Source organism: Globicephala melas, chromosome 1 (assembly GCF_963455315.2).
Source record: "Globicephala melas chromosome 1, mGloMel1.2, whole genome shotgun sequence".
NCBI lineage: Eukaryota > Metazoa > Chordata > Mammalia > Artiodactyla > Delphinidae > Globicephala > Globicephala melas.
This window is the reverse complement of record NC_083314.1, coordinates 122,755,495-122,773,208: the sequence shown is the minus strand read 5'-3', so window position 1 is coordinate 122,773,208 and position 17,714 is coordinate 122,755,495. Positions and strand designations below refer to the sequence as shown.

At 37.4% G+C, this 17,714-nt stretch overlaps 1 protein-coding gene across 7 annotated transcripts in view; it reads right to left on the bottom strand.

Annotated features, from left to right (window-relative positions):
- The window catches only part of SLC44A5 (solute carrier family 44 member 5), a 377,697-nt gene that overhangs the window by 40,775 nt on the left and 319,208 nt on the right, over nt 1-17,714 (bottom strand). For all 7 annotated transcript variants that reach the window (XM_060304202.1, XM_060304190.1, XM_060304207.1 and 4 more), the window contains 6 exons: nt 17,439-17,523; nt 11,240-11,368; nt 10,351-10,411; nt 6,954-7,077; nt 5,392-5,475; nt 2,391-2,503 (listed from right to left, as the gene is read on the bottom strand). In XM_060304202.1, the coding sequence (XP_060160185.1) occupies nt 2,391-2,503; nt 5,392-5,475; nt 6,954-7,077; nt 10,351-10,411; nt 11,240-11,368; nt 17,439-17,523 (596 nt within the window). The remainder of the gene's footprint in view (nt 1-2,390; nt 2,504-5,391; nt 5,476-6,953; nt 7,078-10,350; nt 10,412-11,239; nt 11,369-17,438; nt 17,524-17,714) is intronic.

The following is a 17,714-nucleotide window of genomic DNA, read 5'->3' as shown; positions in this document are numbered from 1 at the left end:
CATGGGCTCTAGGCGCACAGGCTTCAGTAGTTGTGGCTTGTGGGCTCTAGAGCACAGGTTTACTAGTTGTGGAGCATGGGCTCAGTTGCTCCGCAGCATGTGGGATCTTCCCAGACTAAGGCTCGAACCTGTGTCGTGGATTCTTAACCACTGCACCACCAGGGAAGCCCTCTTTTGTTTCTTGCAAAAGACCATTTCCTTGCATGTTTGGTAATCTTTGATTGTAACTCATACTTTGTTAAATTTAATCTGTGGAAACCTGGTGATCTGAATTGAAGGTGCTTTCATCTAGAGGGGATTTATATTTGTTTCTGTTGGCAACCAAAGGGTACTACCAAACTGGGGTCACTTTATACGTTTTCCAGGATCCCAGACCTACTCCAGGAGTTTCAGGTCTGACCCTCTACTCTCCTGCTGGCTCTAAGTGTCCTGATTGTAGCCCTGGTATGGTCCGCCCATAATTTCATATGTGCTTCCTGCTTGGTTCCACACATTTTAGCTTGTGGGTTTAAAATGGTTTTCCTTTTGGGGAGATTTCCTTTACTTCTGGTAAGCTCATCAAAAAAATACATTACATAAAACAATACAATACTATTTTATGCCATTATTTCATAGCAAGAGGACCCTTCAGATTATTAATTCTTCCATACTGGTGGATGTGAAAATCTCAGCAGTGTTTTCCAATTTATTTTTCTATTGCTTTCTCACTCCTGTCCTAGTGTTTGTTTGTTTGTTTGTTTGTTTTTAAAAGTATGTTCCCTGGGCTTCAAGTCCTCTTTCCTCAATAATATTCCTGCATAATAACAAAATAATAGATACCATTTACTGAACAATTACTATGTGCTAGGCAGCTCTCTAAGTACTTTATATACATTATTTATTAACACTCACAGATTCCTATTATACAGTTGAGGAAACTATGAACTAGAGATACTATGTACTTGCAGAGAATCACACAATTAATATGTGATGATTCTAGAACTGTGCCTTTTTCAAACTCCAAATACATATTTGTAACCATGGTGTTATATGGCCTCCCCTATATATCTCTTAATTTGTTCTGGTCAGGGAGAATTGTTCACATGCTCAACCTCTAAGATGGCAAAGGAAAGGGGATATTTTGAGCTTCAAGGAGGAAAACGACTTTTAGACAAAAAGCTTTCTTGAGAGTTTCAGATTAGAGGACAGCAATTCTTGCATTCCTCTACCAGACTGACCCACCTCTTCACGGGCAGCTGCACAGGAGGAGCTGATAAGGAATAATACCTGGAAAGACGTGAACAATTGTCTAGAAACTTAATTAGGATAATGAGCAGGATAATATCAATACCCCAAGACATGCTGAGTGTTTGCTGTATTCCAGGGACTGTTCTAAGATCTTTATATTCATTGTCTCATTTTACACTCACAGTCTTGTTAGATGGAGATACCATTATTGTGCTGATGTTATGGATAAGGAAATTGAGGCTTATAATCATTAAAATTTTCCAAAGTCTCCCAGTTACATTATGGAGCTCGGATTGGAACCCAAGCTAGCTACAGATTTTGCGGATTCTGCTGGTTTCTAATGCTGACATGTTTAAAGCTCTTCTTCTTTGGGTGACAAAAATAGGAAATTGTTATTTTTGGTATCTGTGACCATAAAATCTCATTGTCGATATAAATGGTGTTGTAGCAGAAATCATTCTTTTGAATAGAAACCTCTCTAACATTCACATATTGGCCCATACATTTATTAGAAGACTGAGAAGAAGCTGCCATAAGTGCCATACTGCTCGTTAGGAGAGACTTTAATTCCTTTTTTAGTATTTGCATTTTACCTGTACTGCATTTGGCAGGATTGAGTTAATAATTAGCGCTCAACCTTGAACTAAAGTAAGTCTCCATCCAATGTGTAATTCAGAATACTTGCCTCTAGAGGGTGATGCCTCATTATGGAGTACTGGCCAATTATTACAATATGTGACAGTACCTGGATTAAAAGTTCTAAGTTGAAAGAGGAAAACAGATCAATCACACTTCTGTTACAATGCAGACCTGGCCTTTGATCAGACAGAAAAGTTAAAGGACTCAAAGAAATTGTCTGAAATATTTTTCATTAACTTAAAAGGGATTTTTTTTTACCTCCTTCTTTATACCCATGAGGCATGAGACCAAAGGCTGGTAGAGAAAAACAGTAGAACTTTCTGATAGCACTTTTTTTTTCCAAGATAAAGAAGAAATAATAGAGATAATATATGCAAAATTAAGTAATTTTTCTCAATTTAACAACTTTTGGAGGGGAATAATTAAACTCACTGTAAGGAAAATACTTTCTGGTGATTGATAATGGGGACTGAAAAGAAAAAGATTATTTTGATATTCGGTGATTTTAAGAGGGTGATACCTACCATAAGCTATAATCCCAATCACACCAAAGGTGAAGAGCCAGAAGAGGAAGCCAGCCGTGAACCTCAGGAGTATCACGAACATCCAACTGAGGAGCATGGCGATAGTCAGGCCACTGGAGGAAAAAAATGCACAACAAACACAGTGGGCCAGTGTGCTAAACATAGCAGAATGAGCACAGCAAGACAACGCTTTTTTCTATTCAAAAAGATTCTTGATTATTTTACCTGGCTATAGAAACATTTATAATGTTAAAAAGTATAAATAATTTTTGCTGTTAAGATTTTCATGTGAAAGAGTAGGACCATCAGGGACTTTACACATGAATCAATTTTTTGCCTAGGTAAACTGAAGTTCAGTATTAATAGTTGTTCCAGGAAAAACCACAGTTCCTATCTGCCACAGTCCTATTTTTTTCCTTCACACTTACCCACCAAGTATAAAAAGCATGGATAAAGCATATCCAGGAGGAAATTGTGCTGTTCTTGTTCTATCTACCTGGTGACTAATGAAAACCTTATGTAATATAACACTCTAGCAGTAAGGGAACAAACTTAGGGCAGAAAGACAAGCAAAATAACTGCCCCACACAGTTCCTAAATCCATGATTTTGCAGTCATTATCATTCTGGTCTAATTATCTCTAATCGTTTGTGATGTCTAACCTCACTAGACATTTATTTCGGCTCCCCAGGGATCTGTGGGCCATTATTTGTAGCCGTGATAAGGCTTCTGTGTCTCCTGGGCCATGCAACTTCATCAACCAATCAACAGCATGAATATTTTCCTTCTGTTTCAATTTCTTCCTGGGGTTTGATTGAGTTACTAGAGGTACTTCTTCCCCCCCACCCCCATATATCCAGGTTAAAGTCATATTGGATTCTTCTAGGTAATTTCATCAAAGAGAACTCACTAAGATTGGAAATTTGGCTTCTATTAAGAACTGACACCACTGGTGATATCTGCAAGTTTCCAAACAGACAGAGCTTGGCACATTGATTGAGTTTATTGTCTTCAAATATTATCTTTAAAAAGAAAATATTAATAATACTGTCGCTGGATAGATGACAGCATGTATCAGAGCACCTCCTCAGCTTGCAGTCTTACAGAGCCTATGCTTTTAACTTCAGAAGCCATTCCCTTTTAAAATTCACAGATACTTTCATGCTGAAATATTCAACATAGTTGAAGAATTATTCTGTGGCATAGTCCAAGGGGGTTATTAAAAAAGGTCAGGGGGGAAGAAAAGAAATATAGCTCTTTACTGTTCTGTGTTTTTAATTCCCGCATAAAAATTCTAACTGAATAAACTAAATCCCAGTATGTCATTCTTTGGCTTTATATGTATAAAATCGATGAGAACAGAAGAGTTGAAAATAAAGGGAGGTGTATATGTTCTAGCAGTTCTAGGTGTTTAGTCCCTGGGTAGAGAGCATTTCAGTGTGTGTGTTGGGAGTGAGGAGGGCAGGAGAATCTATCATAATTTACACTTTTTTCAGGTAAGAGTGGGAAAGCCAAAACAAAGGAAAAACATAGAAATTATCTAGTGATATTTGGGTCTGACAATAGGGGCACCAGTTTCCTGTCAAGTATGGACTACAATCTCTGCTATGGAGATACATCCTGAAATACACACTGAAAATAATTACTGTAATTGTTTAAGACAAAGCATCAAAATGAGTAAAATCTGATAAAACTATCTAGCTTTATAGCTCCAAAAACTACTCACTAGTATTTTACACACAGTGCAATTTTGACTTTATTAAGCACCTTATAGTTAAATATATCTATCTTGTTCCCCTAGTATTTTTATAACTGTTCCACATTTTCTATGCATCTCTATGGTCCAAGAACCATACCAGGAGTTAGGAAAATAAAGATGAGTTAGACATAGTTACCATGGTAAAGAGTTCATAGTTTATCAGAGGGAAAGAGTCAGGTAAATAAAACACAAGACAGTGGTGCTATATGGAAGACAGGTATGTGTGTTTATATATAGGTATGTACACACATACACACACACACACACACACACACACAATGACCATGAGGAACACAGAGGGGCAAGTAATTTACTATAGCTGGGGAAGTCAAGAAAGACATCATAGATGACACAAAAGCTGATTTTAAATAATGAGATGGGGTTGCCCAGGACACAAGGAAGGATATGCTAGGAAAGAGAATAGAATGTGCAAAAACATGGGGGTTTGACAGTCCAGGGCTAGGCATGCTATTTGATGTGTTTAGAATATAGGGTTAATCCAGAAACATGCATGGAGATAAATCTGGGAAACTAAGTTGGGCCAGATTGTAAGGGGCTTTGTAAGTATCTGAAGAAGTTTTCACTTTATTCTTTGATCACCAGGGAATCATAGATGCTTTTAGGGTACTTAGGGTACAAGAAGGTGGCACAAGAGCCAGATAGTAATGACAGCCTTAGGCATATCAAAACATGTACCTGCTCCAGAAGAGTGACTACATTCTCCTTTATGTTGCAGAAATGCAAATATTATGTCTGAAAATTTAAAATCTCCTCCTCCCTTCAAATGTCTTTTTCAGCTTCTCTTAAGTACAGTGACTTTGATGATGATGATAACAAACATTATGTGGAAGGGCTGTGTTAAAAAGTAAGAATGATCCTTTGGAGGTCAAGGGGAGGACAAATGAGTACCAGAGAAATAACACTGCATCCACTGTAACGTGTGATGAAAAGCAAACATACCACAGATATGGCCCTGCGTGACTTGAAATATATGTTTATAAGAGGACTTTTACTAGTGATTTAATAGAATTAAATTTACATTCTTATAACTTTCTGCTACCACTGGGCAGATTTCCAAATATCTTTGCCTCATCTTCACTCTGTCTGAAAAAGAAAGTGGCAGGAACTGAAATCCAAGTCAACCTTTTATTCATGACTATGAATGGGGAATTTGAAGAAAGAAATTCTACAAAGATAAAATCAGAATGGGGCTGGAGAAGAAACACCTAAGCTTTCACTTACATGAGAATCCAATACCACGTTGTTGCATAGTCTTCAAACACTTTCACTCCAATTGCCCTTGCATCAAGGACTTTATTGATACCACTGAATTCAAAGAAGGAAAAAAAATCAATTATTTTTTGACTACCACTAAACAGAAATGTTCTTGTTATGATAAAAGGGATTTGGAAGCTGCAGTTCTAAGCATATTTTTAGAAACCATTTATCACTAGTGACTCTTTTCCTAGCCACAATAATACATGAGGTGTCACTTCGTTAAACCTGCAAAGGTAGCCAGCTACAGCTGCACACAGAGGGAACGTGGCTTCCAAGAGCGATAAACAGACCCCTCTCCAACATATGCAACACACCCTCAGTGTTGCAGAAGCCTCACTATAAGACAAGAATTTAGATGGTAAGATCAGCTTTTAACTTTTAAAATCCATAGAGCCAATATAAAATCCATAGAGCCAAGAACGAATATGATATTTAATTCCCCTTCTTAATCTTCTGACAGCTCTGTAGCAGGAAGGCACAAAGAGGCACATACAGAAAAGTGCACCAATCGTTAGCATCCAGTTTGATGAATTATCAGAGTGAACATACTTAGTAACTACAGCATAGTCATTCTTTTCCCCCATGTGCCCCAATTACAACACCTCCCCCCTGTTCCCCTAAAGTTAACCATAATCCTGACTTTTGTGATAATAATTTCCTAGCTTTCTTTTTAGTTGTACCATTTATATATGCATCATAGGGTAATTTAATTTAGTTGTGCTTACTTTAAACTTTTTCATCAATGGAATTGTACTATTACTTTATTATTTCTTTCACATAGCTTTATATTTGTGAAATTCATCCATGTTGCTATCATATTCTAAACACACAGGAACTGCACTATTCTACTCGGACTGCTAAAATCTTTTGAGAAAGAACAATAAATTTTTTACAATGCCTTTATTTTTTACTTTAAATTCAACAACTAAGCTATGAAATGGTACTCTGTGTGTTTATATTTGTGCAAATACAAGTATGTGTGCACCCAGGGAATTGTATTTCCCAATAACGTGGAACACCATGATGCATACAGCCAAGGGAAACAGAAAATTTACTTCACTGTAGTTAGTCCATAGAAATTTGACACAGTACTGATAGAGCAGCATCATGGTTGTTTCACCTTTCTTAAGGCCCCCTTCCCTTTAAAATATCTAGCAGTTTTATTACTTCAGTCATTTTTTTAAAATGGTGCTTTAAAAAAGTATGGGTTTTTAAAATTATGCTTATTCAAAAGTAAATTATACTAAGGTCTTGCGATCTGTTTCCTGATGTCTCATTTCTATACCTGTTGATAATGAAAGACTTAACCATTTTGAAAAACGTAATTGTTCTTTCAAATTCATTCTGCTTTCTCCTTTACTTGGCTTCCTTAATGAACACATACCGAGTTCTCTAATCCACAGTCACATGGATATTTCAGAATAATACATAATTCTTCCTCCATAACCCTTAACCTCATGGAAGTTTTAGTTTGGGGACAATAATGGGATGCATCAAAATTGAAAATGGGAGTGTAAACAACATACTTTGCAGCTGCCCTGAGTTCTACAGCATTTCTTGTCTTTCCACTTCCATCTTCAAACACTGTCTTATTTCCTACAGTTAAAGTGCCATTTTTAGTAGAAAAGTCAGGGAAACATCTCTGGAGATCTGTAAAAATAAATTAAAATTATGATAATCACTTTCTTCCTTCATGATGTCCTCCCTTTCTTAAGCCTTCAAATTCTTACTAGACAATGTATAAATTGCTGAATATAGATAATTGCCCATTACTTGATAATCAGATTTTCTGATGATTCTAAGACTGACATGGAAAGCAAATACAATCATAATCTGAAGCTACATTTAAACTTGCTGATTATTTTATACATGGTATATTCATCAAGTAGCCATAAGAAGGACACACAGCACAGGTTTTATAAGAGTAATACTGATAACCTCTCTCTCATGGTAAACACATTTTAATAAAAAGGCTATATTTACTTGAATGATTGGATGAATTTATTTTGTTATTTTACAAAATTCTTAGGTACTCCTTGAGTGAAACCTTGAAAACCAGAGTTTAGTGAACATTTCCTTGGGAAATAAGAATCAGCGCAAATTTTAGGTTACTAAGACAATTGAATTTTTATTTACAAAGTCTGAATAATTTGTCTGTCTTCCAGCTCATTTACAAGTTTTTTTTAAGAGGGGCTGGAAATGGGAATTCTAAAGCTATCAAAAATGGCCCACACTTTGAAAACTAGCATTTCTGAGAAGAGTTAATTTACCATTCAATCTTCTATGTGCTTATTTTTAATTATACAGAATCCTTGACTCTTTACAAATCTTTATTACTAAAAATGTTTTAAAACCCCAATTTTAAATGAAGAGGGAGGAGCAATCAGAAATGGATAATTTTTATATTTTTTCTTACAAGAAGTATCACAGACTTGCATGGGTTCGCATGGAGTGTAAACCTGAAAATATGAAAGCAGCTGATATAGAGAAAGAAGAAATATGTCCTTGTAAAGCTTTTCCTGACTTTCCTTTTTTAAAATGGTCTGATCTACCCACCTTCATGTTCCGTAGCTTTTATAATCGGGGTGACTGCCCTCTCTCTCTCCTGCTCTTCCCTGGCAAATCTGACATAGTAGCCTCTACCAGATGCTTCCATTCCCCCTCAATCCAACTGTATTTCTGTCTCCACCTCTCCATGCAAATTAGCCTCCCAGTGATCCCAGTGACCTCCTAGTTGCCAAAACCTCCAAATCTTTTTTAGTCTTCATCCTGCTTGAACCCATTACCTAGCACAGTGCCTGGTACATAGTGGAACTCAGTAAGTATCTGCTGTTGAATGAATTAACTTTCTCTTGAATGAGTCTTTGACATGGGAGACAACCCCTGCCTTTCAAAACTCTCTTCCCTTGGTTTACAGGCCCAGGTTCTCTCCTGCCTTCCCTTCTTCCTTTCTGTGTACTCTTTCTCTTTCTCCTCCTTCAACATGACTGTTCCCACGTACAGAACCCCCAAAACTTGTTCTACATATTATATCTGGGCAATAACTCATCTAGCCTGTTAGCTTTAATTACTAAATATGCTCATTATATATTTAGAAAGTAGAGAAAATTTTGTGAAAGAAGCTACAAAACTGTACATAGTTTTACCACCCACAGTGAACTATATTAACCTTTTGGTGCATTTCCTCCAGTCTTTGTTCTATAAGAAATTTTTTTTTTTGAGAGTTATAATTATACTGTACATGAGAGGTTGTCCCTTGTTTCTTTCTTATAATATTATTTCCATTTATAAAATCTTTAATGAGTGAATTTTATTAGCTGCATACTATTGTTTCAAATACTATACTTAATCCTCTGTTGGGGGGATACAAGTGATTTCAATATTTATCTTAATGTTTCCTTCACTAGACTGTGAAGGACTGTGCCTTACTCATTTTTGTATTCCCAATGTACATTTCATATTGTGTGATTTAACCAAACTACACTTATAAGGGCAGGACTATATGTTATACTTTTATACCTATTACATCTTCAGTGACTAATGATTCATTTTTACCGTTTTGCATAAAAATTTGTAACATTCTTCTTGACTACAGACACTTGTCGCCCAGGACTTCCTGGTTAAATGCAGTTGCTTGCCAGGCCTACATCTTTGCTGCAGGGTTTTAATGATCCAGAGAAGACTGATGGGAGCATGTAAGACATTATGCTTGATGGTAGCTACTTCAGTGGTACCTGACTTTCTACTCAAACTGATGACTGCTGTCTTTCTTCCATTTTAAAAGAAATATGTACTCATTGTGGAAAAACAGAGATATAGAAAAAAGACGAAAGAGAGAAAATGGCCATAGTTTTGCCACCTACAAAACAATCACTTAATATTTTGGCATATTTGTTTCCAATCTTTTTCTTTGAGTAGTTTTTTTTGGTTGTTGTTTATTTTAATTTATACAGGCTTGTCATAATTCATATAGTATTTTTCATTTTATGTAACATTGTAACATATACACAATACTTATAGGTAAAAATTATAAATATTTCATTTAATGAATACGTCATAATTTATTTAAGCATTTCCTTCCTCTTGGATATTGGAGTATTTCCTTTTGATTTTCTTTGTCGTTTCTTTTTTTGGAACAACACTGTGATGGACATCTTTATGTAAAGTTTTTTCTCTGTTGTTAGAATTATGGCCTTAAGAAAGGAAAATGAGTGATTATTTCATTTTCTTCTAAACAGTTAAATAAAGTTTATAGGGGCTTCCCTGGTGGCGCAGTGGTTGAGAGTCCACCTGCCGATGCAGGGGACACGGGTTCGTGCCCCGGTCCGGGAGGATCCCACATGCCACGGAGCGGCTGGGCCCGTGAGCCATGGCCGCTGAGCCTGCGCGTCCGGAGCCTGTGCTCCGCAATGGGAGAGGCCACGACAGCGAGAGGCCCGCGTACCACAAAAAAAAAATAAAGTTTATAAATTTTAAAGAAATAAAATGTTGATGCATTCAGGAGACATAGAAATATTTCAACTTTCAAATTATAAATACAAGTATATGCCCCACCCTCACTCCCCAGTGTCAATTTCTCAACAAACTTTTTGGCTGAATTCAGGGGTGGATGTGTTAGAGTGTGTCTGTGCTTATGTGTGTTCACAGAGCACCGAAGAATCAACCTGAATGGGCTTTTAAAAATCAATTTTCAAACTTTTTTGTGTGTGTTTAAGCAGCCAAACCTAAAACCTCACCAAGCTCCAGTGGAACATCCCCAGCTGGAGCCAGAATGGGCTTTATTCTTCCTAATTAACTCTGGGACCCTGGGCCAGCCATAGGACCATTCCCGGCCTCAGTTTCATCAACTGTGAAATAAGGGAATTGAATTAAATAACTTCTTGGTAGATTCTGTGTTTCTAAGGTAAAATAATAGCCACTTACAAGGTTTGCTTGGAAAAATCGCTGTTGGACAATCATCATCCAGTAAAACTTGTGTGAGAGTCTAAAATTGAAGGAAGAGTATGTTAACATTTTAAAGATGATGTGATGACAAGTTTTACTCTTGATATAAAAATTTTGTCCTTTAAAAATTCAAGTCCCTAATAATCTCCTTATCCCAAATTACACCCCTAATAAGAGTAATTGTAAGATTATCACACACACATACTTGTTTGACAAACACTCTTAAATACCCTAACTGTAGTTCAATTGAATCAACAATAATAAAGTCAGACCTGCTGAAACCAAGGCATGTCTTTGAAGGTGTGTATCTTCGTCTTAGTTATATCCTTAGTCTCTAATCCTTTAATTTTTTCCTGGAAAAATGGCATCTTCTCTAATTTAGAAGCCATTACTACTAATTAACACAATAAGGCTTTAGAAATCCCTTATAAATCTTAAATCTAGGTAGTGTTTGGGGACTTTTTAAATGAGTAATTATCAAACCAGGTTTGGAAGTAAAATTCTTATTACTAAGTAGCCACGGAGCTTTATCACCACATTAATGAAATGGTGACTGCAAATGACATTTAGCTCTTAGCTCTAGACAGCAAAAAATCCAAGTAGAGAATTTGCTGGTGTCAGGGAATAGTTGATGCTAACTTACCAGACCTAACAGTCTTGTATAACACCCCAAGTCTACAAAATGATATGGTATAAATTGTGTGTGTGTGTGTTTGTATGTACATGTGCATTTGTGTTTTAATGAAATGGTACCGTTAGTAATCACTTCCAAGAAGATTTTGGAGCTTGATCCGTTACAAATGCTCATGTTACACTTGCGATTGAAACAAGGTAAATTCTTTCTAGTTTTAAGCTTAAACACACATACCTTCGCAGGCTTAAGAAAAGCAGACTTGCAGAACTGGCTGTAGTATGTCCAGTCGTTTCTGTCTTTTCTGTACATAAATTGTATTTCCATGTAGGTTAAAAATTTTTCTGGGCACTTGGAGACACAGATCTGTGAAATAAAGAAACACAATGGTGGGAACTGAATTGAGTTGAACAAACCAAGGAATTATCTACAAGGTTAAACTTCTAAATTACCCACCACTATAAAAAAGCAAAGCACCATTTTCCATCTAAGAAACTTAAATCAATCCTCTAAACTTACTGTAAAAAATAAAATTTCATGTACTAATATTCAACCTCTACTCCTTCCCCTTCGATGTTGATGTTCTGTTAAAACAATAAGATGCTGTAAAATGACAAACTTACTTTTACCTTCTGATTTGACATAATTGTAGATCTACATGCAGCTGTGAAAAATAATAGATTCCACATACCTTTCACCCAGTTTTGGCCAATAGTAATAACTTGCATAACTATAGTACAATATTACAATCAGGAAACTGATATTGTTACAATCCACTAACCTTATTCAGTTTCCACCAGTTTTACATGCATTCATTTGTGTGTATGTGTGTGCAGTTCTATGCAATTTTATAATTTGTAGATTTGTGTGACATCTTCCATAGGACAGTGATGAACTTTTAATGAAATATTTTTTCATGATTTTCTGAATTAGTAGATAAGAGCTTAAAGCAAGATTAATTTCACCTGTGTAGTTTATACATTTTCAGGGTTAGAATCTTGCTTTCTTTCCTTATGTGAATACAATGGTAATTTAAAACGCTCCAAACATTGATAACTTATGCCGCTAGTAACTATCAGTGCCAATGAATTCTCAGAACATAATTGGAGGTTTTATTACCATAAGAAACTAACAAAATTAGGGCTATTTGTGGCAATCAATCATTATTATTGTCATTCAGCAGCACCAGTCAAACATGGGCAGAGAGGTCACTGATGCAATTATCTTACATTAATTAACTTTGGGGGCCTATTAATGCCAAACTGGATGGCCGTGCTAGTCCACAGAGCCACCGTGGAGTGACTGCAATCCAATTAGTAACTCCACAGAGAGAAAGCAGAATCAGGGAAGATGCACTCTGTTGGTTTTGCTTTTGTTTGTAATAAAAAACCAAAGATCATGGGAAGCCATGGGAGTTGTAGTCAATCCTTGAACATTCCCTTCCTCCACCTTCGGTTCCTCCTTAGGAAAGGCTTCTCAGCTCTGGTTTGCTCCATCTCCCTACCGTACTTTGGTAACCATTCTCACTGACCAGATTCTAGCTCAACCCCCACTGGTAGTTAGGTAAAAACACAGCTGCTGAGGTGACATCTCTTTCCCCTTTTTGGGGTCATGTCTCTGCTACACGAGGACAATTGGTATTGACCCCACAGCTAAGGTAGTAGGTAGATAACTAAATGGGTACCTCAAAAATCTCACAGTTAATATTGTTTTGTAGCAGCAGCAGTCCAATTTCTTTTAGAAGTTTTGACAAGGTAAACAACTCATCTCCACATTCACACCTCCAGGTGCATTTTCTCTTTCTCAGTCTCTCCTACACACATATGCACACACACACACAAGCACATACACACATTCACACACCTCTAGAGGAAATATTGAAAGTCTCACAGGTATCTTTCTATAAAAACTGAAGAACTGTTTAGGGACATTCACAGCAACCAACCAACATGCTCACATTTTTTGGAAGAAGACTGAGGTCATTGCCAATGTGAACATCAAAAGTTTACTCTGATTGGGGCTAAGCTGAAAAAACCATTAACGTATTAGGAGCTACCTCACAGACATTTAGACTTTGGCAATTTACTTACATGACTCTGAAAGATACCTGAACTAGCCCCTTGTTGGATACATTTAAATGGATTTATAAAAGTGAATACTGAATATACTAATGTTTTCATAGGCTTTCAATGATGGTAGGAGCTACTGAGTTAAGGCTATGATGATTTCTGTATTTATACATACACACACATACAATGTATACTACACATATAAAAGTGCGGTGTATGCAACACATAAAAGAAAGTAATTTAAGTGGTAAAAAATGTTTTGATAATGAGAATCACATCAAATTTCATTCCAGACACAAATGAGCTGTTAAAAAACAATATAGCAAATGTTCTTTACTCTCTATCAGACCAATTTGTTCACTTCAAATAGGGTGCTGATTAGTAGCAATCAACATATAATTAGCCAAAAATGAAGGTCACACTGAGGTTGGGTATCCTAATTGATCAAGGTCTGTCCTTTAAATGCTTATGACACATGTCTGGACCATGCTGCATTAACAAAAAACATCATGCGTAAAAATATGGCTTGGATCAGTAGACGCACTACTGCCTGGCAGACTGAAAGCAATCCTGCATTATTGGCAGCTAATATATATTCTGACTCAGTTCTGATTCTTTGTATAAACACAAAGGGACATTCTGAATATAGTTCTTCACCATTATTTTTACATCTTCCATTCATATAGGGTTAACATTCTAATATAAATTAGGATTTGGTGAGTGGAAGAGAGAGTTACACTGAAGGTTAAAACACTACAATTTGCCATGAAGAAAGGATAATCTAGTAAATCTAGTAATTTATGTAATCTAGTAATTTGTGAAATGTAATAATGTGCAAGGATTTTTTGTTTCATCATGGGAATGATGTATTTGTATAGTGTAGTGGAAAATTTTCTAGACTGGGAATGGGAAGATATTCTCTCATTCATTCATTTACTCATTCACTCAACAAATATTTATTGATCACCTACTCTGAGCCTGTTCTAGGCACTGGGGGACACAGTAGTGAACAAAACGGATAAAAATCCCTACTTTCTAGTAGGGGAGATGGTTAACAACAAATAAACAAAATTGTTTGCTATGAGATGGTAGCAGGTGTTATGGAGAAAAATAAGGCTAGAAAGAAGGCCAGAGGATGAAAGGTACCAGGGTGGGATTCTAATTTTAAATAGGTAGTTAAGGGAGGCCTCAACAAAAGGTAATATTTGAGGAAGACTTGAGGAAGACTTGAAGAAGACTAGTGATCTAGCCATCTGGAGAAAGAGCAGGCTAGGCAGGGAGATCAGCAAAGTCTAGAGCTATGAAGTAGGCACTTTCCTGGATCCTTTGAAGACAACAGATGGTCAGTATGACCCGAGTGCAGTGAGCAGAGGGAGAGCCATAACATATGTGGTCAGAGTCGGGCAGACAGTGAAGAACTTTGTAGGCCATTGTTAGGACTTTGGCTTTTAATATGAGTAACTTGAGAAGCTATTGAGGGGAGGGGGCTTGAGCAAAGGAGGGACATAATGTGACTTACATTTAACAGGATCACACTGGCTGCTGGGCAGAAAAGAGAGTCTAAGGGGCTGGAGACAGGGGCAAGAAGAGACCAGTCAGAAGGTCATTGAACTAATCTAGCTGGTTCCTTGAAAAAAGGAGGAGATGGTGAAAAAAGGAGGAGTTTGGTCCTGGGTATATTTTGAATGGAGACCAGAGGAATTAGCTCACAGCTCAAACATGAGTGTGACAGAAAAGAGGGATCAAGGATGATTTGATGGTATTTACAGCTGTAATAGAAAAGACCGATGGGGGGTGGGGAACAATTTTAAGGATAAAGTCAGAGACTAGGAATTGAGTTTGGACATGTTAAATTTGAGATGCTAACTAAATATCCCTGTAGAGACATGGCATAGGTGGTTGGATAGAAAGATCTGGAGTTCTGGGAGCAGACTGATCTGGATAGATAAATTAGGAAGTGCAACATATAGATTGTGTTAAAACTACAAGACTAGGTGCAATCGCCAAAAGGAATAAATGTAGGTAGAGGAAACTCCAGTGTTTAGAAGATGCTGGAAAGATGAAGAGAAACCATCAAAGAAGACTGATAGGGAGTAGCCAGAGAGTTGGGAGGAAACACAATGTTGTGCCCTAGAGGGCAAGTGAAGAAAGTATATTAAGGAAGAGGGATTGATTAAACAGTGCTGTTAGCTCAAGTAAATACGGATTGAGAACTGACCATTGGTTTAAATAGATGGAGATCAATGGTATCAATATCATTTGGAGAAAATAGAGTAGGAGTAAAAGCCTGAATGAAAATGAGAAAGGAGGATTTAGACACATTGAATATAAACTATTATGAGGAGTTTGGCAAAAAAAGAGGCACAGAGATATGAAGCAGTAACTGGAAGGGGATGTGGGATCAAGGAGAGAATTATTTAAGATGGCATGTTTGTCTACCGATGGGGATAACTTAGTAGAGAAGGAAAATGGTAATAAAAGAAAAAGACAGAAGATTTCTGGAGTTGTGTGCTGGACTTTGTGAGCGAGGATAAGATCTAATGCACGAGCGGATGGGCTGGCCTTGGGCGCACAGGTTGTTCCTCCACAGTAAGAGCAGGGAAGGTAGAGTAAATACATGAACACAGATGATGACAGGTAGGCAAGTGGAGGTCAGTGTGGTAGCTCGTAAAAGTTGTCTTCTGAATGCTAATACTTTCTCAGTGAAATAGGAAGCTAAGTCAGAGGCTGACATGGAGACTGGGAAGGAGGTCTTGGAGGTTTGAGGTGAGAGGGAAAGGTGTGAAATTGTTTTCTAGCAGAGTAGCTAGTGAATGGGCAAAGGGTCTCCTGTGTGATTTGGGGACAGCATTAAGGGCCCCCCTGAGGTTAGTGGTCCTTAATTTAATGGACTGTTGTGTGTGTTTTCTGCAAGAACACACAGCTGCCTGGGTTGAGGCATGGAGTAGGCAGAAAGCTGCATTTAGCCATGAATGATGTTCTGCCAGGGAAGTACAAGTAAACGAGAAGGGGCAAAAGAACTGAGGGTTTAGATAAGCGAGTTATTTTTTTTTTAATTTTTTAATTTTATTGAAGTATAGTTGATTTACACTGTTGTGTTAGTTTCTGATGTACAGCAAAGTGGAACCAAGAGGAAGCAACTAAGTCAAAATCTTACTAAGTTTTTGAGGTAGTGGTACTGCCAAATTCATGACCTAACCTGAAAAGGCCTTTCACTGTTAATATAATCTTTGAGGTTCTAAACTCGCACAATAGGAAGAAAGTTTCAAAGCCACATGGCCCCTAAGAGGGTATATTTCCCATGCTGAGCAATGGTGTGGTCTGAGGCTGACAGACAGGAAATAACCTTTCAGGTGGTTGAGCAAAGAATCATAGGATGTGACGGATAAGGAACTTCCTTCAGAGAACATGATCCAGGTAGGTCGAATAAAAGACTGTTCTCCAGTGCCATGCACTAAAGACCACTGTGCATTTATACCTCCTCCCTTTCTGAATGGGAGCTTGTATTCTAATTTTCCTAGCCCTGTTCCCCATTGTGCATTTAGTATCAAGACCTGATGGAGAGACTATCCATAATCCATAGATCCTAGACTACGGGTTAAAGATAGTACCACATGGGATTCTGGGTTGTCTCCCTTGGGAAGAAGGGTGTTCTGGAGGACAGAGGGATAGACTATGGAAGAAACAATGAAGTCTGTCCCTATTGTTTCATTTGTTCATGGTACACAAGAGGCTGCTCAGCCCACAATTACATTGCTTTATTCCCTCCTTCTTGCATCTCGGTGTGAACAAATAAAACAAATGAGTCTATGACATGTAAGTAGAAATGCACTGTGTGACCCGACTGATCCAAGGCTTTTAAGAACAGGGGTGCTTTATTCAGCCTCTCTGTCTTCTTCCGGCAACTGGATGCTGCTCCTGCTGAGGACTTAAGGGATGACAGAGCCACCAGATGAAAAGAGCCTGGAAGAGAGTTGCCCATTGACCACAAACACCGCCTTTTACTCTTATATGACCGAAAAGAAACTGTTGTTTTAAGTCACTGAAAAACGGGTTTATTAGTTACAGTAGCTGGCTTTATTCTTCCTAATACTGATCCTGAGAAAAATATCTCCACTTCTCTGGGCCGCAGTTTATTCATTTATAAAAATAGGTGGTTAGACAAGATAATCACTGAGGTTCCTAGTAATACGGCTTTTTAAAAATTGTATATGAACAAACATGAGCTTATACTTCTGTCTTCCCACCTTCCATAAATTCATCATTAATCACACACACCCAGAACCCAAATGTTTTCTCAATTCTTTCACCCAAGAATATTCAAAATCGCTAACATCACCAGCGAGGCATTTTTTTTTTTGCCTTACCTGTCTGGTAGGGCACTGTAGGTTTACCACCACGGAGGGACTGGTACAGCTGAGCAGGTTAAAGTAAAACAAAATGGGCTTGTTCCTAAGAGAACAACATAATATTTTTAGTGACTGTGGAAATATTTCATATCATTTCAGCCCCTGTATATTTTAATATAACATAAAATTTAAAAATCGGCTTCATTTTCCCCAGACAGTTGCAAAATATTCTCCAACTCCCCTTTAACCTGCCTAACATTTAAAGCACCTTTTGGTCATAGTAGAAAGTTGAAA